Raw genomic sequence first — 23,825 nt, 5'->3', positions numbered from 1 at the left:
CCCGGGGGCCCTGGGGACCTCTGGGCCCCTGGGAACCTCTGGGCCTTTTAATAAAAAAATAAAAAAATAAACAAAAATAAAAAAATAAACATTTATAAAAAAAATAAAAAAAGGGGGGGTTGCCACATGGGGACCTCTGAGCCCTTTAATAAAAAAAAAAAAAATATATATATATATATATATATATATATATATATATATATATAAAAAAAAATGTAATTTTTTTTTATAAAAAAATAAAAATGGTGGGTTGCCATCCGGGGGCCCTGGAGACCCCTGGGCCCTTTAATAATAATAATAATATATATATATATATATATATATATATATATATATATATATATATATATATATATATATATATATATAAATAAAAAATATATAAAAAAAAACATTTTTTTACAAAAAATAAATAAAAAAAAGGGGGGTTGCCGTCCGGGGCCCTGGGGGCCTCCGGGCCCCTGGGGACCTCCGGACCCCTAAAAAAAAATAAAAAAAAAAAAATTTTTTTTTTTTTTTTTTTTAAAGGGGGCCCCCTATTGGGTGGGGCCCCTGGGCTTGAGCCCAGTCAAGGCCAATGGTAAGTCCGGCCCTGACTGCAGCGATTCAGCTACTGCTTTCCAAAGATCTGCAACATATCTTATCTATTCAATCACATTGGTTTCTGTCTGCGATCCACTGTCAAATGTAGGATCATAAAATCACATATCTTTCTCTGGCCGTGTATTTCTCTGCCTTGAATTCCTCAGTTCAATATCTGATACAGCTGCAATTACTTTAATTAGTACTTAAGGGACTTTTCAAATCTAGTGAATTGAATTTAACCTGTCTGTATTTGCATAATAATAATATTAATAATAATAAAAGTCATAAAAGTACCGACAACTCAGCTAGGAGTGATATTATTAGTATTTTCGTCCACAGCCAAGCTCAGGTCTGCTTTACAATCTACTGTTCCACAATTTAATAACATTTCTCTTTTTAATTACTTTACTGTTATCTAAAAACAGCATACTGTTAAAATATACTAAGCAAGAAAAGTACAGATGTGGACAAAATAGTAATATGGATACACCTATATGTTAAGAAAATTATATTGCCTCTCCAATAATTGAAAGTCTGTAGTATTTCAGAAGAATTACAATAGGTGTATTTCTTTGCAAATATCATCTGATAAAAAAAAATTCATTATGGTGTTATGCCTTTTTGCTGTCTATGTTTATTTCACAGTGTTGGTACTAAATGTACCCAAGGAGCTCTTGCTGCACACACTTGTATGTAATAACTCTGTACATTTTTTAAAGTGGACCTAAACCTATTCATATAAATGTTTCCTAAACCAGTTACTTTCATGCCTCTTACACACGATCAGTTTTCCCGATGGGAAAACTGTGAGGAGAGCTTTTGGCCGGGAATCCCGGCCGTGTGTATGCTCATCACAGTTTTTCCGACGGGAAAACTGCCCAAAAAACGCCGGACAAAAAAAGAGAACCAGTTCTCTTTTTTCCCATCGGGAAAACCAGCGGACTTTTGCCCGGCAGTTTTTGGCAGTTTTCCTATGGGAAAAACTGCGATGGAGCATACACACAGCCAGGATTTCTGGCCAAAGTTCCATCACAGTTTTCCTGTCGGGAAAACCTCACGTGTGTAGGGGAAAGACTGAACCGAGCAGGTTCTCGGCTTTCCCCTCGGGATTTCCCCGCACGTATGTACGGGGCATCACAGTTGCATGTGCTCTTAGTCAAACGGTCAGGCCATCAATTGGCTGGTGTCATAACTGATCACATATACAGCACCATGCCAATTGCAGATCAAATAGAGGGCTAGGATGGTGGCTTCCTTAGCTGTAATAGATTGGAGGGTTTAGTTCTGCTATACGTGTGATATAACAGCAGGTTGTAGCGGTTACTTTAGTATAGTTCCAATAGTTGAGGTGTTGGAGGTGTAAGTCCCATGCCACTTTGCTACATAACGCCTGTTTGGGTTACTATGGCATATTTTGAGTTTATTCAGTTTACCCATTCCATTGTATCATTTGTTCATTATAATACTAATCCCCATTGATCAATAAAGTACAGCATTACTTTTACATAAATAAAGGCATAATATGACTCTAACACAAGGATTTAGAAATGCCAGAATGTATCATTAGATATCTTCGTGTGCTCCTTAGGAGCTATGAAAACAGGGCCTTTCTTATAGGCAAACACTGTCTTTAAGGCCTCGTTCACACAGGGCAATCTGATCCGTGACCCATGCAGGATATGTTTTAATGGCACAAGGATGCACAGGTGTTTCATGTATCCCCATGCTGGCAATCCCATGAATGTCTATAGGGATGCAGCGATTGTATGGACACAGCCACTGCACCCAATTGACATCCATGTAGGTAAGGATACATGGCCCTAACTCACTTAGGGCAAGTTTGGCGACACACACCTGCACCCACACAGATGTCATATTGGGAAAAGTGTTTGTGTCTATGCAGATGCTATGTCCTGATAGACATGAAACAGACTGTGAGCACAGGGATGCATGGGACACATGTTTCATCCTTGTGTGGGTAAACACAACCCTGCACAGAGCATGGATCAAATCGCCCCATGTAAATGAGGCCTAATTCCTTTAAGTCTAACTGAGAGATGCACAGACAGATAGACATTGTATTAACTACCCCCATTTTCATAGTCTTATCTCCATTTTGCTGTTATAGTAGTTGTGCAGGGTGTCTAAATATGCAATCTAATAAGCATCAGAAAAGACTCACTGAGCTGGACAGATACCCTCCCTTTTCTCTGCAGTACAAGTCTGTGTAAAGACACCTGTACTGGGGGGTATAACTGTTATTCAGCTCTGTCAGCACAGAGCACTGGAGTAAAAAGAGTAGGAAGCAGCATTTAACTGAAAGAAAAATGTATTTCAAGACATTTTCAAACAAAAATCCATCATATCTGGAGGCACAGGATTATAAAGAAATATTGACCAGTGCTGCCAATCTCATTCAAGAACCAAAAGGTGTAGAATTAATTGCCCCAAGGTTTGAGTTTCCTGCGATGCTCATGAAGATATCTGCAATCAAATGCAGTAATCTCTAGGCTGGGGCGGAGCCAGGGGGGGCAACAGGGCAATTGCCACCCCTGAGAAATTAGCTAATTAGAAATGAGAAATAAGCTAATTTCTAGTTGCGGAATTTGCGAGAGTCTGAGCAGGTCCGCGAGTCCGTGTGCGGGTGACAGAGCAGGCGAGTCACAGCGTGGGCTGCCGGGTGCCTCGGTGTGTGGGCGCGCGGCTCGGCGGCAAGTGAGAGTCAGAGAGTGGGCGGTCAGCTGTTCGGCTCTGTGGGTGAGCGGACGGCTGGACAATCAACAAGACGGCAGCCGGGGGAGCAGAGACATGACATTATGTCTCACCGCCCCGCGCCCACCCTGCATCCCTGCAGTAACTTCCGCCCTCACTGTGCAGGCAGCAGAGAGACAAGCAAAACACCACCTTAGCACATGACAATCTGCAACATGTGGCAGGTGATGTGGCAAGTGACAATCTGCATCTGGTGGCAAGTGACGTGGCAAGTGACAATCTGCATCTGGTGGCAGGCAAGTGACATTCTGCAACTTGTGGCAAGTGACAATCCGCAAAATGTGGCAGGTGACGTGGCAAGTGACAATCCGCAACATGTGGCAGGTGACGTGGCAAGTGACAATCTACAACATGTGGCAGGTGACGTGGCAAGTGACAATCCGCAACATGTGGCAGGTGACGTGGCAAGTGACAATCTGCATCTGGGGGCAGGCAAGGGACATTCTTCAACTTGTGGCAAGTGACAATCCGCAACATGTGGCAGGTGACGTGACAAGTGACAATCTGCAACGTGTGGCAGGTGACGTGGCAAGTGACAATCTGCAACGTGTGGCAGGTGACGTGGCAAATGACAATCCTTAACGTGTGGCAGGTCACATGGCAAGTGACCATTTGCAACGTGTGGCAAGTGACAATCCGCAACGTGTGGCAGGTGACTTGGCAAGTGACAATCCGCAACGTGTGGCAGGTGACTTGGCAAGTGACAATCCACAACGTGTGGCAGGTGACTTGGCAAGTGACAATCTGCAACGTGTGGCAGGCGACGTGGCAAGTGACAATCCGCAACGTGTGGCAGGTGACGTGGCAAGTGACAATCCGCTACGTGTGGCAGGTGACTTGGCAAGTGACACACTCGGGCTCCCACTGATTCTACATTATGGTAAGTTGAACTATTTCATTTTATATTACAATGTAATTGTAGAAATAATGCGCTTCAATCATCCTGACACCATAACAACCATGGTGCCGTGATCATTGAAGCGCCAACACCAGTCATTTCCCTGATAAATTGCCCCCCCAAATTTTTTATTCTGGTAGTGCCCCATGAGGACATGAAAGTCAGCAGAAGGAAACACTGAGCACTGCAGCGGCACCAAAAGATTGATACTTCTCGAAGTACTGGTTTCCCAATGGACTTCAGGGGGCCATTTCTCTATTCTGCCGCACCAGTAGAAGAAAAGGCATAGATATTACATGCTACATTTACAGGGTATGTGTTTTTTTAGAGTATAAATTCATGAAAGGATTTCCCAATGGATAGGCCAAGGAGCAATGGAAAGGTAAATATATGCAGGGGAAGGACAGGCATTGGATGGAACCCCCTGTTTTGCCCTGAGTTGCCATTTAAGACTTAAGCCTAATTAATCCCTATTCCTAATATTATTTTTGTACTGCGCTGAATAAATTGATCTGGACTATTCAATACATATAACTGCTCAGAGAATGGCTGGTTTAATGCTGAACTAAGATGGCCATAGACTAGTTTTATTTACTTTAAGAACTTTCTTCTACTACATGTAGAACTTTCAAATGAATTTTGGAAAATAGTCCAGTGATTTATTCATGATAACATCTATCACTTGTGTGTATTTTGTCTTTAAAAAAGCTTACTGCAGTATGTAATATTCCCTGGTATCTTTCATGTTTAGATTCAACAAACATCTATTCTTCTTTTGGGAAGTTTCAGAACCATGCATTAATATACTGTCACTGAGAATGAATGCTCATTTTAAATTAGGCTGGGAATTCCTTCTTGTATGATAGAAGGGTTCAGAGAATTGTCAGTCCATGTAACCATTGTGTGATAGCTATGCTTTGAATGAGATAATTGCTTACTCAGGAGTACTGCTATGTCTTATTTATTGAACTGCGTCTCTTGAATACCATCGTTCTCAGAGAAAAGTTGTGTCTACTGGGAGCACTCCTGTGTATCATTTATGATGCAATATCTTATGAAAATGCCTGATGAATTTAAAAAACAGCATCCTGAATCCTTATTTTAGACCTGTTTGCAGACTTCCTGTAGCTGTTAAACCAATTTATTCACTCTACTGGCTTACACAAAAAAAAAACTTGATGCACATTGTCCTTTAGGACTAACATGTGGAATTTCTCAAGAAAAGGTATGCCAGAAAATATTTTTTACTTATTTTCATTTAATAGTTACCGGTAACCTCTCAGATTCATCACAATTCTGTCACTATAGCACAAATCAGTTGTACAAACTAGTACACACACAAAAAAAAATAATGTCTTGAAATACATTTATCACGCAAACCTGTAAAGTCTAAAATTAGTAATACAGCATAAAGTTGCAATGCCACTTATAGCTAGCTGTTCGGTGGCAATGTCTACATAAATCTTCCCTCCCTTTACATAGACACATCCACTTTGCCCTGAAAGGGCAAAGAGATGGTGTTTCAATAAAAAAATCAGGAACAAAAACTGTCTGTAAAAATACTTAGGGCCAGAATAATATATATTAGGTAAATATATGCAGGGGAAGGACAGGCATTGGATGGAACCCCCTGTTTTGCCATGAGTTGCCATTTAAGACTCAAGCCTAAGGCCCCGTACACATGACCGAGATTCTCGGCAGAATTCAGCCAGAAACTCGATCGGAGCTGAATTCTGCCAAGAAACCCTGGCGTGTGTACACTTTCGGCCGAGGAAGCCGACGAGTTCCTCGTCGAGCCAAATAGAGAACATGTTCTCTATTTCCTCGTTGTTCAATGAGGAAAGTTGGCTCGCCGAGAACCTCGGCGGCTTCACACAGAACTCGACGAGCAAAACGATGAGTTTTGCCCGTCGAGTTCCTCGGACGTATGTACGGGGCCTAACACTAATTAATCCCTATTCCTAATATTATTTTTGTCCTGCGCTGAATAAGTTGATCTGAACTATTCAATACATATAACTGCTCAGAGAATGGCTGGTTTAATGCTGAACTAAGATGGCCATAGACTAGTTTTATTCAGGAGACCGGAGATTCATCAACACACCCTAGTCGTGTATTATTTTACTGAGAGGCATCTTCATCCTCATCACTTATCTCCAGATGCTTTTATATTTTTTACACTTACATTTGAAAACATCCAAGGGGTGCAGTGGATGGGTATCTTTCTCTAACAAGCAGGCTTATGGAGGCCCAACACAGAGAAACCAGTTCCAAAGTCTCTAATCCAGACTCAACATAAATGTAAGTGCATACAAATTATAACAAGAAAAAATAAAGACTGGTCATACCTGGTAATTTACAACAGTAATTTGAAACACACTACAGTAAAACCTTGGTTTGAGAGTAACTTGGTTTGAGAGCGTTTTGCAAGACAAGCAAAATGTTTTAATAAATTTTACTTTGATATACAAGCGATGTCTTGATATAAGAGTAGCGTCATGTCACAACTGAGTATAAAAAAGAAGAGAGGAGCCTCTAAGTGTAGCAATATGGTTACATTTAATGAAGGTACAACATTTAGCAACTTATTGCTACACTCATGCCACGTACACACGATCGGTTTGTCTGATGAAAACCGTCTGATGGACCGTTTTCATCAGACTAAACCGATCGTGTGTGGGCCCCATCGGTTATTTATCCATCGGTTAAAAAATTAGGAACTTGTTTTAAAATTATCTGATGGATAAAAAAAACTATAGAAAAAAACGATTGTCAGTAGGCACGTCCATCGCTCAGAATCAAGTCGACGCATGCTTGGAAGCATTGAACTTCATTTTTTTCTGCACGTCGTTGTGTTTTACGCCACCGCGTTCTGACATGATCGTTTTTTTAACTGATGGTGTGTAGGCACGACTGATCATCAGTCAGCTTCATCGGATAACTGATGGAAAAATCCATCAGACCGTTTTCATCGGATGGACCGATCGTGTGTACAGGGCATTAGAGGTGCCTCTCTGCTGTTTTATACCCTTTAAAAAATGCTTTGATATACACGTGCTTTGGATTACAAGCATGTTTCTGGAACAAATTATGCTCGGTTTTACTGTATATGACTGTTTCCCAACCAACTTACACAACTGCTGTTTTTAGAAAGCTTCTAATGTACCAACGGGACAGTTTTCAGCATTATCAATAGTGAACAACTTGGAGTTCTTTTTCCATGCAATGTTCACCTCTTGACATTTTTGCTTGTTATACATTTTGTTTTGTATAAACATCCCAGGGGACACAAAAAGAAAACCATACACTTCATACATGAGTAGTTTGTCTACTAAAACCTTGTATATGGAAAAAAAATTACTTATTTACAGTTGTTTCTAAAAGAGTGTTACACGTTTTGTTTTGTCACTTGTCATTGGGGTTGATTTACTAAAACTGAAGAGTGCAAAATCTGTTGCAGCTGTGCGTGGTAACCAATCAGCTTATAATTTTAGCTTGTTCAAAAAACACAGAAGCTGATTGGTTTCTTTGCAGAGCTGCACCAGATTGTATACCTTCCAGCATTAGTTACTGTTTTGAAATTTTACAATGCCTTTTGCTGATGTTTTACTCACCCCTGCTCCTCCATCATTTCCTGCAGCTCCATACACTTTAGTTCTACTCGTCTCTTCCGCTCATGGTCTAGGATCTCTCTGTGGGCTTTCTTGACTGGATGAGGTTCGGTGGTTCTTGCTTCTTCTTCAGGTCTATGCCACGTGCCTGAAGCAGTGGGCTGAGTGAAGCCATTGGCAGTATCCTGTGGAGATGGAATCCTGGTACCATTGTTGCACACAGACATTGCAGTGCCGTCTCTCTGTTCTTTTTCTTCCTGTAAAAAATGCAAACAGACTCATTTGAGCTAACTTGAATTCCTTATCTCTTCCACACCTTTGAAATAAGAATGGCAAAAGGAAATAGTCTCCATGCTCTGAGCCGCTCTGTTAAATTAAAACTGACGGCTTAATGGGGAAAGAGCTGTACTAATCTGCTTTTCTGCAAGACAGGGACCAGCACTGCCAACCAAGCAGTACTAGAAACATTATGAAAGCTTCCATTGTAGACAGAGAAGTCAATTCTCATATATTAGAGATTTCGGAGCGCTGACCACGCGTAACACAACGCAAGGAGAGATTGTCTTGCACCCCTGTGGGAACAAATTGTAACAGCTAATTGGAAAAGAAGCATGGGCAGTGTTAGAAGCTATTATGCACATTGTAATGTAATTACAGACACACTTTAGGTGTACTGCTGATAGAAAGCCGCCAATAAATGTATTATTAAACAGCACAGTCAACATTAATTTTCTTTCCTGAACATAAGCAAAATATAAACAAATGAATGAATATTTTGTAAGAAAACAGCTGGATTACAAAAATGATAAAAACTGCTTTATATTTAAAAAAATTATTTTAACTCCTGAATAATATACAAACAAAAGCGTGTGAAATTCTAGTACTTAGAGGATTGGAGTCAAATTATCAGCATGATAGCCAGGCAGTTAACGTTATAGAAGGTCAGAAAGAGCAACCCACATTTTTCTCCCAAGGCAAGCTTCTTTTGATTTTAAGCATTGGGAAAATCAGTGCTTTCAAATACTTATATACTTATGGAACATCATCATTTAAATACTTTTTAAATGCATTCTCCATTCACCTTCAGTGTATTGATGGGGAAATGCACTTACTCACTGTGTGAGGCAGATTGTTAAAAAGCCCTAGTCTATTAAGCAATGATCTTCACGCAAAAGCTCAGCTTAGCTCTGCTGCGGAAGAACAGTGAATGCTCCACATACACAGGGATTTAATCAATGAAGCATGCTTGCTTCTATGATGCTGGGGGTTGGCATCCAATGGTTGGTGAGCCCTATCAACAGGACAGGACGGCGCACAGCTAGCTATGTGAGTGTTTCAAGCCAGGCTTCCTTGGGTGTGCGAATAACCTTACATGGATTATTTTTCAACAATTCTAAAGCTATAGTGTTTTTCTTCTTTTTTTTGTTTTTATCTTATACGAGCACCTTAACTGCATAGGCAGTTTTACTGCAAAGGTGAACTCAGCCTTTAAATATATTTATTTTTATTTTTCTTTAATCTGCTACATGTGTTATCTATCCAATCTGTTGATTTCGCCAACTGAATACAGCACAAATTGTCCTACCAACAGTAAAATGATTTAAGCCTGACTAATTTGGTCTCAACACACAAACGAATTGATACAACTCTCACTAAAAAGCAAGGAGTCTGCTAAAGTCAACTAGCCTTCTCATGATCCTCCAGGAGAATGCAAGATCAGATTTGAGCTCTAGATGTCAGATAAGTACTTCTCATATTCCAATAATAAAAAATGGGCCTCTCAGAAAAAATAATGCTTTAGTCTGTGATTAAAATGAGCATTTTATCTATGATACTAAAAGTCTAACTCCAGGCATTAATACAATACTTCACCTTGCCTCACACCCCAGCTGATGCAAAAGATAATGTTAGTTATGAGGATCTAATAGAGGGGAAGATTTCTTAACCAATTGTCCTAAAGTCTTCTTTCCTGCCAAATCCCACTGTAACAACCAGTCACCCAAAACTGCTCTTCTTGGTAGTCTCTGACTGGTCTTGATACTGTCTCTCTTGCAAACGTCATCATATACAATGCAAGAATAACCATAAATGGTCCTGCATTGTATGTGATGACGTGGGAATACCCACTCAGCATGCAAGAGCAGAAGGATCGACCTCCGGTTGCTAGTGGACTGGGATGTAAAGAGAGTACTGCTCTATATCAGATTATCACTAATGTAAAAAAAAAAATGTAAATATGTGGGTGGGGAATAAACAAATACAAATGTATGCCTTGAGTTCACCACTTTAACTGACATTAATACATGTAGAGTTTAAATACATATTTTGATATAGAAATATATTTTGAATTATACAAAAATAAACACTGTTTCATGATATGCTAGACATATGTACACAACACAGTCTTATACACTAAAATATATTGTAGATACTTGTTTATTATATCATTTTCATGGTCTACTAATTTTAATAAAATAATCATAAAATGTGATTTGAAGAAGTGATTAGGTGAACACAGGATAAATGCAATAAATTGCTGCTCTGACTTTTCTACTTTCTAGGGCATGGGCAAGAGAAAGCAATATGAGTGTCCCCAAATGCTGCTCGTTCAAAAATGCAATTACCATTGCCATGGAAACAGTCTCTGACTGACCTAAACCATGGGCTGTGATGTCAGATCCAATACTAGCAATGTTCCCTAGGGATATCTAGATCTGTGTTCTTCTCTTCCCTGAAATTCTTAACCTATTGAAGGCTCTGAGAATGCTCATTAAGTAATATACAGAGAACTGAGATGATTAAACACCACAAGTTAAATTTTTTCTTCCTACTTTTATTGTTATTGAAACTTTTACAGCTGCCAAAGCTGAGCAAATAAAATACCACAAAGTAAGAAGGAATGCATTTATTTATAGCCAATATATATATATATATATTTGCAAAATATATACTATTGTCTATCAGTACACAATGAAGGATAGTGTAACATGTGAATGGTTCAAATGGTAAGTTGGTCATAGAAAATTTCTGCCGAACCAAACAATATTCGAACTGTGTATGGACAGGCTGAATGTACCCAAGTTGAACGTTTGATCACATTGGATACAACCAGCCTGCCAGATTTTACATGCAATTTTTGCTAGTGGCTGTCATAGCTGCTAGCAAAATTTACTGTGTTCTCCTGGTGGGGACACCTTTCCCCACCCCCTGCTGGGAGAACACAATGGCTCCATGGGAGGGATTCCCCTGTCAACACTGTCAACCCGTGGTTGCAGGAAAGAAATTCACTCTGCCTATGACTGGCCTTAGCTGAAAAACAATCTAATGGGAGGAGAAAATCATTGTTTAATTACCACCTTTTGCTCCCCCATTGCTCCATTTTGTACATGGAGCACATGACTCAAGTCCCTTTTAATCACAGTGGAGCAAGGAGGGAGTGCTCAGCCCTATGTAAGCTATAAGTTGCGACTGGGAGCTTACATGGGGCTTCCTTTTTTAATTTCCGGCAGCTAGATAGAGCAGCAAGAGGATTAAGGAAAGGTGGCGATCTGTAGTGAAGGGGTAAGTTAAGCAAACCTTTTGCTGTTCCCTGTACAAGTAAATCAAGGTAAGCAAGTCAGCAATGAGCACTCTAGCTGAATGTGCTGTGATGTGATTCATCCTCAAAGATCAGCACAGAGACTCTGCAGTCAGGACTTAGTCGAATTCTAACAGTTTAGAAATATCTTCTGTGATTAATTAGAGGACTCACAGGCTGCAAAGATTCTGTTTCCAAAGCAGATAAAGAGAAAGGCATTTTGATTTCAGTGAATTTTGAAAGTGCATTTCTCCAAAATGCCTATAGCTACAGAGAAGAGTGCTTGTTCAAAATTTACAAACATTTGTATGTGCATAGTCTGGGCACAGGTTCACTTTAACATTCTAATGCAGTTATGTTTCTCTAAAAACTGTTAAAAGCACTGTAAATACAATATTTATAAGAATGGTTAGTCACTGACCTGAATCAAATAAGATGCCAGTGATGTTGAAACTCCTGACCTACATATTTGATCTGGGTCAATAACTAACTAAAAAGTGAAGCTGAGCCGCAATGGAAGCACCTCTCCCATAGGAATGTTTAGGCCTTAACTATAACAATGACTTAATGTTTGAATTGCCTGTGATGGTAACAGGCATGGATAAAAAAAAGTTTAAACCCTAAATAATCTAATATTTTGGAATGACAAGTAGTCATTGGTACATCATATATTATATCATACACCAAGTTCAAATAAATGTATTCATTATTACTGACCAGCTAGCGCAAAAAAAAATTCTTCCTCCTTCTTTTGAAAGCAAAATTCACTTTGATGAATCACTCATGTCGATTAATCTGTACAAAATGCTTCATACTCAGTTCTGCATTACAGCATCGACATTTTACAACAACTATAATTTTTGGTAAAATAATTGAAGGCATCTGTTCCACACTCTTAATGGTCAGATTACCAATAGAGTGGACTTTATGGTGATTAAAAAAAATCTAGACATACAATCAAGTTGGTGGGGTTCAGGATGTGATGACCTGCACCTATTTTTTGAAGAAAAAAGCCCCAAGGGTAGGTATACCACAGATCATTTTCATATGGAACAGAACAGATGCTGATATGTAACACACGCATACTTTTGGCTGCAGCTTTAATGTCATTTCGTGCACAGCATTATTCAATCAATACCCTCTTCTGCAAAGACACTCTTATACAGGCATACCCCACTTTTAAGTACACAATAGGGTTTATTTACTAAAGTTGGAAAGCGCAAAATCAGGCTCACTTCTGCACAGAAACCAATGAGCTTCTAACTCCAGCTTGTTCAATAAAACCTGGAAACTAAGCTCAATAACATGTAATGGTGCAGTACTGTGAAGGAGAGTGTTGTGTTGTCAATATTGTTTGACAACACAGAATAAGCTAATATTTCCTTTAACAAGATTGTGATGAAAAAAGCTGAATTTCCTTTCAGATTTCTTTAACTTCTTACATGTCCTGTTTACCATATCTTGTATATTCCTTTAAGGAAAAACCCAGCTAAAAAAAATAAGCAGGTACCTTCTCACGTACTGTGGACCTCGCCGGAATATCACCTCCAGTATTTCAAACACGTCACTTCTGGTTGCCACAAAGCCACATCCTGACATGTTTTGTCATCATGACTACGTCCCATACCAACATCGAGGTTACCCTCACAAATGTTATACTCAATAGGAAGGCTGGTTGTGCACCATCTACTTATATCCTAGACAGAGTAGTAGTACTTAATTTCTGCCTTTTTTTCTGTGTTTCATCCACTTCCTATGAACCCAGGCTATCACAGATTTTCCTTTAGCCTGTGAATGGACACGAAGATGAAAAAAAGCAGTAATGAGCTCATCTCTCTGTCACTCTGTTTTCTACCCCTGTCAGTGTTTTCCTTGTCAGAACAAAACTCTATTGACTTATTGTGCATTGCTTCTATCTCTCGCACTTGAACCCTATTGTACAATGACTGTCAGGCCACGTACACACGGTCGGTCCATCCAATGAGAACGGTCCGAAGGACCATTCTCATCGGTTAACCAATGAAGCGGACTGATGGTCTGATGTGCCTACACACCATCAGTTAAAAAACCGATTGAGTCCAACGCGGTGACGTAAAACACAACGACGTGCTAAGAAAAATGAAGTTCAATGCTTCTAAGCATGCGTCGACTTGCTTCTGAGCATGCGCAGGTTTTTAACCGATGCTTTTGCATACTAACCGTCGGTTTTGACCTATCGGTTAGGCGTCCATCGGTTCAATTTTAAAGCAAGTTCTAACATTTTTGACCAAAGGATAACTGACCGATGGGGCCCACACACAATCGGTTTAGACTGATGAAACTGACCTTCTGTCCATTTTCATCAGTTTTGATCGACCGTGTGTACGCGGCCTAAGAGGCTGAAAACATGTTACACTTATACTGCATGCATGCATTTAAAAAATGAATGTAATTTTTTTTTTTATGATTACAGACAGACATGCATTAATTTGTGTCTTTGACATCTGCCTAGCTTTAAATGTATCAGTAAAAGATCATGAAAGTAGAAATGGGGAAACTGACATATTGGCAGGAAGAAGAAAACTGTCACAGAATGACATCTTGGAAATATTTTTAGAGATGCTGATACACTATATTTTTACTTCCTTCCACTCGAATGAAAATATGTTTTCTTACTAAGGTTTCACCCAAATGGTGAATAGATTTGATTTGCTTATTTAAAGCACTTTATTTTGCAAAGCATTTCACTAATTGGAATTGGAAAGATAAATCATTCGTACTTTTATCTGAAGAAAAGAAAGTGCTCTGATCACAATGGATTATATTACCACTGTAAAGCCTGCAAGTGGAATAATGTACACTGCTGCTTATGTATATGAGTAAACTGTCTCACAGTTTCTCTCTGCAGGACAAATTTCAGCAGACTCTAACAACTGCTTGATGGCATACTTAAAGATGCACAAAAGTGATATAGAAAAAAATCTCAGAGGACAATGAATGAATACAAAAAATCAATTTAATCGGTAACCTAGACAAATAACTACAATTTACAGGGGTTGTACATCTTGTCCCTTGAGAGTTTTTTTTATAAATTACTGAGAAAAAATATTATTTTTTTATTTATTTTTTATTAATTTATGTACATCTCTATTTTTCTATACCTCTTTAGTGCAATTTTTTTAGTTGGCGCAGTTCTCTCCCTTTGAAGCAAGTACAGTATTTTGTGTATACCATTTATTGTGCGGTATTTAAAGATGCCTATATACATCAACAATTAGCTGTAAGGTCATGCATGGTCCAGTGGTTGGATCACTAGCATTACAAAAGTGCTGACATTAGTTATTGTTACCATAAGCAGGAGTGGGAGGATACCCTATATAACCCCCCCCCCCCCATCTAACCTTAGCAATCTGGCTGTCTTTCTGCTCAAAAAAAGTTTCAGCAGGGGGTATTGGAGAAGGTCTAGAGATATGAATGCATACTGTAGGATGAATGTTCCCAAAATGTTTGTGGGCACCTTTTGGATAGTAAATTTGTGTATCAAATATCTCAATTGAAATTTGTTTTTCCTTTTTTCTGTTCCAGTGATAGCTTAAAATTTCAGATTTTCCCTCACTTTAGGAAGCAGAGACTATATTTCCCAACAGGGACCCACACAGCTATTGAAACAGATGCTCTAATGCCTTTATCAAAGATGAAAAAAAGTTTTGGCGTTAGATACCCTCTAAGTAAAGCCATATACCCAATGAAATGTAAGTTGTCTGAGAGAAAATTATTTTCAATGTCATTATTGTTTTCCACCAACAGAAAAAAGCAAAACTGAACACACTATAACCTGTATTTGGGGAATTTGTTTAACCGTCTTCCATGTCTGTATGTTCAAACATAATCTTCCAAGGATTCAGTGGCGTCGTTATGGGGGTCTCCTACCTCTCCCCTCAGCAACAAACCTCCTAGTTATCCACCACTCCGATCCCATTCCGGCACCATACATCACCCCGATCCCATCACGGTTCCATCTGCCACCCGATCCCATCCCAACTCCATCTATTGCCCCAATTCCATCCCTGCTCCACCCACCTCCCTGATCCCATCTCAGCTCCATCCACCACCCGGATACTACCCCAGCTCCATCCATTGCCTGATCCCATTCTGGCTCCATCCATTCCAGCTCCATTTATTTCCCCAGTCCCATCCTAACTCTATTCATTACCTTATCCCATCCAAGCTCCAGCCACAACCCCAATCCCTTCCCAACTCTATCCATTCCCTGATCCCATCCCAGCTCCATTCACCACCCCAATCCCATCCCAACTCCATCCATTTCTTAGATCCCATTACAGCTCCAACCATTCCCTCAATTCCATCCCAGTTCCATCCATTCCCCCCAATCCCATCCCGGGTCCATCCATCACCCCAATCATATTTCAACTCCATCTACGAACGATCCCATTCTGCTCCATCTATTCCCCCAATCCCATCCCGGGCCTATCCATCCCCTGATTGCATCCTGGCTCCATCCATCTCCCTGATCCCATTCCAGCTCCATCCATTCTCCTGATCCCATTCTTGCTCTATCCACCACTTCGATCCCATTATGGCTCTATCCACCACCCCAATAAAAGGGGGAGAGACTCATTGCCGGGGAAGGGGGTGTCACCATGTTTTACCGCACCAGATGCCACCAACCCTAATGATGCTACTACAAGAGGGTCTAATTGTTCCTACTGTAAGAATGCATGTACTATATTTATAACTCACATTTATATAAGTACTGCCATATTACAACACCATTTGTATATAATTTGTATTCTGCGTCTGCATCAGTACCTTTGGAACTCACAAATGCATTTTTATTATTTTCTGAGCGTTTTTGCAAACAGAAAAATAGTGCAGTGTTCAGATGAGCAAAGTTGACTGAAACATATCCACCCACATTCAAGGCTGTAACTGATGCCAAAGGTGCATCCAATAAATTTAAAGCAGACCTCTTCTACAAGTATATTTCGTAAAATACGTTTATCACTTGTAGCAACAAGCTTCTTCTTTAAGTGCACTACCACTGGTCAATCCCACCTGTGCTTATTTTCCTGCAGGGCATTTAAAAAAAATACATAATTGAAGGCCAGCTTCTTCTGCCTATTTCCTTGACATGGCCCCGCCAATGATGTTTGCAACATTGTGAAAATATTGCAAGATCTCCGGGAAAATACTTTTTTTTCCTTACATACAAGATATTCCTAAAGGCACTGGTGATGTAGCCTTCCCAAAGTGCTCCTGTGAGGTCCTGGCTAGACCACCAGTGCCATGGGAAACCAGAAAGTAGTCTGCTGTGTTACTGTGGTGTGAGGGAGAAGGGGGAGGTGGCAGCCCCCTGGTAATGCTTTAACCTATGTGTACTAAGCATATATGTGCACAAGACAGGACACCAGGTTCCTGGGCATTTTATACAAATGTTCCATCAATTATTTTGTGGTTGACTGATAAGATCTCTGCTAACTTGAAACTAAGTTGCCAGTGCATATATGACTGTGATAACATCCTACTCTGCATAGACCCCTGGCTCCCCTAGTGACTCTGTACCTGCCATGGTGAGGGGTTAATCGTCTGCACTCTTGGTTTATTTGTCTGGTTGGACAGAGGGCCATTGCAAATATCAAAACAACCTTCAAAGTTACTTCTGACTAAAGAGCACTGACTGTGAAATGCATTTAGTCAAGCCATCCCTGTCTCACTGCGGAACCCAAACTGAGCTTTTATACACACCTGTATTTTCTACAGTACTGTTTTTTTACAGACATATCATTTTGCGTCTGGGCAGTGCTAATCGGGAAGGCGGGCAGGTGGAGTTTGTTTGCAGCTGTAACACCCAGCATTGCTTTATAAACTACTCACAGATGGTTGGTTTCAGAACAGCAAGGAGGGTTTCATGCTGCAGTGGATTTTTGTTTTGAGGGGGGAATGTCCACTTTAAGGGGGTATGTACTTATGCAATCAGTTATTTTATGTTTTTTCATTTATAATTTCAATTGCTTTGCAGAGATCTGTTTTCACTTTGACATAGCAAGTCTATTTCTGTTAAATTTTGTCAAACGGCACAACTGATTTCACTGTAATTCAGTGTTAAATGCCAATAAAACTTGAACATTTCCTAGAGGGTGAATATTTTTTATAGGACCTATAAATGCATTTCAGTTCAACACATGCTGAAACCCTCACTATAGAGTGAGAAACACTGTGTAAACACATATTGCACTGTGACGGAAAGGCCCAAAGGCCCGCATAGCATTCAATTGTCAAAAGTCCCACATAGTACACAAATGCATTCAATTATTTTTTAATTCACTGCATGTGAATTATTTATATACGGAACAATTGAAGAAATGTGGGAGATGTAGAAAAGTCTACAAACATGGGCCATTTTTGCATATATTAAAAAAAAAATGTTGTCTATTTCTTGATAAAGGAATTTCTTGTTTTTGGGATAAGATATTGATAAATTCTCTAAAATGGCAGTTTTACCGTACACTGGCAGAATCAAGATACCATATGTTGCTCATATGTTCTCCTGATGCATACAGATTTCCAGACAACTCTGATTTCCTATATCTGAATATAAACTTAAAAAGAAGTATTGATACATGAGAAAGAAAGATATTTGACAAATTATATGTGCCATGTCTTAAAGTTGACAAGTTATACAATTTCAATCCACATAGAATATATACTGTACATTTGATTCTAGAGAGGCTTTGCCAAAAATCTGTCATGCTGGGTGTCATAAAAACAAAACAAAAAAAAAACATGGAAACAGGACCTGATGGCCGATACAAACTTTAAGATTCTCAATATTCGATTTCATATTTGCCTTTCATGCCTCCTTATGATTATTTTTATTGTTTACAATTTCAATAAGTAGTATACTGTATATCTCTTCTCTATTATGAACAAGCAAATAATCAGTCCTTTTTAGTCAAGTTTATCTAATAAATAAAGTACAGCTTTACGACTGTACGACTGCTAAAGTATAGCAGTCGTAGTGGGATCAATTGTGAACTCCAGACTGGACTATGCGAATGCCCTTTACCTCGGACTCCCAAAGTACCAAATCGCTCGTCTGCAAGTCGTTCAAAACACGGCCGCCAGACTTGTCACTGGGAAAAAACCCTGGGAATCTATCTCACCTTCACTGAGAACCCTTCACTGGTTGCCAGTAAAAGACAGAATCACTTTTAAAGCACTCTGTCTAACTCATAGATGTATCCATGGGAATGCTCCCCATTATCTATGCGAAAAAATAAAAGCCCATAATCCCAATCGCGTTCTGCGATCCACCAATCAAAATCTTCTTCAGATACCGAAAGCCAACTACAAGTCCAAAGGAGAAAGAAGATTTGCGGTCCAAGGTCCCAGACTATGGAACACTTTACCAACCAGCGTTCGGTTGGAGGAAAACCACTTAGCCTTCAGGAAAAAGATCAAAACTCATCTCTTTTGATATCAAAGGAGACAGGTACATCAAGCGCCCAGAGGCGATTCAGTTCGCATGTGTCGCGCTATATAAGTTTTTCATTCATTCATTCATTCAGCTATACCTCCCCGCCACTGTAGATTAAGGGACCTTGGACTCAACAGCAAAACTCCTGTTAGCTTTCCATGTAATTTGAATATGTAGAGGAATGCTATAGTCAAATTTGAATCCTTATTGTTCTTTATTGATTGATGCTTAAAGTGTCCAAAGCATCTAATACATACACAAGAGACTATTGCCTTTCGGCAAAAGCCTTAGTCATAAGAATTAAAGTTGGACTCTAGCATTCTTCTACACTATCTAGGCGTTTTCATCCAGTATCATTGGGTGTAGGCATAGAGGGCTATGTTTCTAAGTGCTGGATCTAGCTTTACAGTGTCGTTTGCTGGCAATTTGACACCAAATCAGCCTAATCACTAATTGAAAAACAAAACAAAAAACCCTAAGGTTGGCGCTGCGCTGAATTAATTGAGTGATAAAAAAGTGTAACAAAAAATTAATAGTTATGTTAATGAAGAGCAGCTAGCATTAAATTGTGTACCACAATCATACAAACATAAAAACAAAAAGAGAATGCAGCGCTAATATGTGATGAATCAACAATATGGGTGAATAATTGGTGATGTCAACAAAAAAAAATCAATGATAGAAATGATCATTCCGAAGAATAAATAATTTAAGAAAATAAATAAAAAGAGAAAATCACCAAGCTGCAAATAGTCCAGAAATTAGTGAATGATTGCACTTAATTTTCTCATAAATGTCCCACAAGTGAAAATGTGAAAAAACTAAAAAAGAAAAGATGACACAGAAAATCCATATAAAAAAGATCCATAAAGGTTTCCAAGACGGTGAAGATAGGGTGATGAGAGATGAAATTCCACACTGCACCCGTGCTTGTAAAAATGCCTGCTTACCGCAATTAAAGACTGTATCTCACCAGTCTCATAAAGCCTATGGGAATTGAGGTATCCCACAACCCATCCACCTGGATGATCAGAGGGCTCAGCATAGAATCCGAACGGAACCGTGGATAATGAAAGAGAAAGGGATTCTCATAGCGTATAACGTTTAAAATCACAATAAGTATTTATTAAAGGTTGCACTTACAATTAAGTAGTGTATAATAGACAGTAACAAGCAGTCACAGGAAGGAATCCTTCTCCGATGCTTCAATACTACGATGCTTCCTCGCTACCAGGACTCACACACCGCTGGCGTTCAGGGCGAAAACGCGATGACGTCACAGCAACCCAGTGACGTCATCGCGTTTTCGCCCTGAACGCCAGCGGTGTGTGAGTCCTGGTAGCGAGGAAGCATCGTAGTATTGAAGCATCGGAGAAGGATTCCTTCCTGTGACTGCTTGTTACTGTCTATTATACACTACTTAATTGTAAGTGCAACCTTTAATAAATACTTATTGTGATTTTAAACGTTATACGCTATGAGAATCCCTTTCTCTTTCATTATCCACGGTTCCGTTCGGATTCTATGCTGAGCCCTCTGATCATCCAGGTGGATGGGTTGTGGGATACCTCAATTCCCATAGGCTTTATGAGACTGGTGAGATACAGTCTTTACTTGCGGTAAGCAGGCATTTTTACAAGCACGGGTGCAGTGTGGAATTTCATCTCTCATCACCCTATCTTCACCGTCTTGGAAACCTTTATGGATCTTTTTTATATGGATTTTCTGTGTCATCTTTTCTTTTTTAGTTTTTTCACATTTTCACTTGTGGGACATTTATGAGAAAATTAAGTGCAATCATTCACTAATTTCTGGACTATTTGCAGCTTGGTGATTTTCTCTTTTTATTTATTTTCTTAAATTATTTATTCTTCGGAATGATCATTTCTATCATTGATTTTTTTTTGTTGACATCACCAATTATTCACCCATATTGTTGATTCATCACATATTAGCGCTGCATTCTCTTTTTGTTTTTAATCACTAATTGAATTGAATAACATATTATACACACTTATAGGCAGCACACTTTAAAATTTAAATGTGGCCAGACTATGGACATACTAATATTTGCAATATCTTAACAAGCAGTAAATCATCTGAAAAGTCCTCAGTGTCCTTTGTTTCTGCAGGTACTGTGGACTGATTCACCCTCACAATTCACCATAGTAGTAGTGAAGTTGTTCAAGTCGAGTCTAAGCATGTTTCTTCGACCTGTCACTAATGGTGTTCCACAGGGCTCCGTAGCAGGTCCTGATCTATTTAATTAACTGTAAATGATATAACTAAAGGGCTGGTAGATAAGGTATGTATTTTGCAGATGACACAAAGGTTTCCAATAGGGTTGCTATACCTGAAGGTGTCTGTAACATGGAACATGATTTGGCATTGCTGGAAAATTGGTCAACATGGTGGAAACTGCAGTTCGGTGTTTCTCGTTCAAAACATTTTTTGTGAAAATTTTTAAGGGATATATATGCACAATTGCGGCCAGATATAGTAAAAAAATGTATCATTAATGACTAACAAGTCTGCAGTTCAGTCTTTCTAAATGTAAAATAATGCACCTAGGGAAAAAGAGTACAACATTGAGGGTACTACAGCACTACAGAGGAAAACGATTTGGGAGTACTTATCTCACATGATAAAAAAAAATTAGCAAGATTGTAAGCTCTAACGAGCAAGGCCCTCTAATTCCTCTTGTACCAAATTGTAATGTTAACTGTAATGTCTGCCTTCATTTTGTTAAGCGCTGCGCAAACTGAAGGCGTTATATAAATCCTGTATTATAATTATAATAATAAGGAGCAAACTGTGGCTAGGCAGTGGGAAAAGCAAATAGAATTCTAAGATGCATCACTAGAGGGATCACCAGCAGGGCCAGATTAAGAACATCATGGGCCTGGTGCTGAGGATTTTGGTGGGGCCTTTTAGGCTCCATTCACACCTCCGTGACAAGTAACGCCGCGTACGCAGCGTATTTTGCCGCGAATAGTGTAACTTTTTTTTTACAAATCCTTCCTAATGCTTTGTATGGCCGAACGCCAATGCCGCCTGAAAAAAAGGGTCCGGGACTTTTTTTCATGCCGCAGGTGTACGGCGTCTATGAGATGTGAACCATATCATAGACAGCAATGGGAATTCTCCCCTCCAGCGGCACGAGCGGCCGGCGTTGGGCGTTTTGTCGCGGAGGTGTGAATGGGGTGTAATAAATAATAAATAAACCCGTGGGAATGACATGAATGCAGCCCAGCCAAGGCAAGTGACCAAAGGCACAGAACCCAGAAGGAAGACCGGGTGAAGATGGAAGTGTCCAGGCCCCGCCTTATTCATCGCAGCACTGGAGGGCTCAGTCTGAAAATTGAAGTGTACACTAATGTGCTAATATGCTGTGCATACTTGTACATTGTGGCATAACCTACCCCAGGGCCTCTAAAAAGTAGTAATGTCAGGAAAGTTTACTACCGCTTTATTATCACAGGATCCCAGGAGCCTCTCATGGGGCCCCCTACTGACCCGGTGGACGGTGGCCCTTGGGCAGTGCCTAAGTGCACAGTTGCCAACATTTAAAAAATATTTTCAGGGCCACTTTTTTATATAAGTGCTATATTTAGAGTAGCTGAGATCCCCGATGTTCCTCTATACATCATAGTAGTAATCACAAAATTAAATGAGTACTAATAATGGGGCAGAACAAATATGAGAACTGATATTTCCTTTAGTTGAACTAACAAAAGTGTGTCCATTCTAGAGCTGGTAACATTGAGGATATTCAGTATAATTTTAAAGAACTGTTTTTGTGGGTAAGCGACATAGGGGAGGAGTATGGATGGTATATAAGTGGGAAGTATGTGCAGGTGAGGGAGAGGAATGTGGAGGGTCTAACAGTGGGCACTATGTACAGGAGAGGAGTACAAAGGGTACGGAAAAAAGCACTATGTACAGGAGAGGAGTGTGAAGGGTATGACAATGGGCAGTATGTACAGGAAGAGTGAGGGGGTATGACAGAGGGTAGTACGTACCAGAGAGAAGTGTGGAGGGTATGATGGGGCAGTATGTACAGGAGAGGAGTGTGGAGGGTATGACAGTGGGTAGTATGTACAGGAGAGGAATGTAGACGGCATGATAGTGGGCTCTATGTATAGGAGAGGAGTGTGGAGGGTATGACAGTGAACACTATGTATAGGAGAGGAGTGTGGAGGGTATGACAGTGAGCAGTATGTACAGGAGAGGAGTGTGGAGGGTGCGACAGTGGGCACTAAGTACAGGAGAGAAGTGTATGACAGCAGGCACTATGTACAGGAGAGGAGTGTGAAGGGTATGACAGTGGGCGCTATGTATAGGAGAGGAGTGTGGAGGGTATGACAGTGGGCACTATGTACAGGAGAGGAGTGTGTAGGGTATGACAGTGGGTACTATGTATAGGAGAGAAGTGTGGAGAGTATGACAGTGGGTACTATGTACAGGAGAGGAGTGTGGAGAGTATGACAGTGAGCACTATGTACAGGAGTGGAAGGATATTTAGGGACTGAGTAGTGGTTAAGCGGGTCATACATGGATTGAAATTACGCCAATTATGCAGAGACCAGCCATAGTCAATCTATGTATGGGCTAGCTGGTTTTACACAAGTCAATCTATTAATCAACTTGAGTACAACCAGCCTGTTTTTTTTCTTAAAACAATCAGTGCTGCCAGCTATAGTTAGCAACACTGATCATTGTACTCACTGGCAGAACACAATAACACTGCAGGAGTGATTCCCCCATCCACAGGTCAGCAGGTGAGAGGGTGTGTGGGGACAGGCTGGGGAGAGATACTAGCCAGTGGCTGGGTAGGCACTGGTAGTATCAGAGCCAGATACACACAGGTTACATACGCCACGATCGTTAGAGCGAGAACAATAA

General features: G+C 40.0%; 1 protein-coding gene across 1 annotated transcript in view; it reads right to left on the bottom strand.

Moving 5' to 3' along the window:
* SRRM3 (serine/arginine repetitive matrix 3) overlaps positions 1 to 23,825 on the bottom strand; it is a 511,539-nt gene that overhangs the window by 263,089 nt on the left and 224,625 nt on the right. Inside the window, exon 3 of the mRNA XM_040336859.1 lies at positions 7,870 to 8,123. Coding sequence (XP_040192793.1) covers positions 7,870 to 8,093 — 224 coding nt within the window. The 5' untranslated portion in view covers positions 8,094 to 8,123. The remainder of the gene's footprint in view (positions 1 to 7,869; positions 8,124 to 23,825) is intronic.

The sequence above is a fragment of the Rana temporaria genome, chromosome 2 (genome assembly GCF_905171775.1).
Source record: "Rana temporaria chromosome 2, aRanTem1.1, whole genome shotgun sequence".
Lineage (NCBI taxonomy): Eukaryota > Metazoa > Chordata > Amphibia > Anura > Ranidae > Rana > Rana temporaria.
Note: the sequence above shows the minus strand (reverse complement) of the source record. Positions and strands in the feature narration are given on the sequence as shown.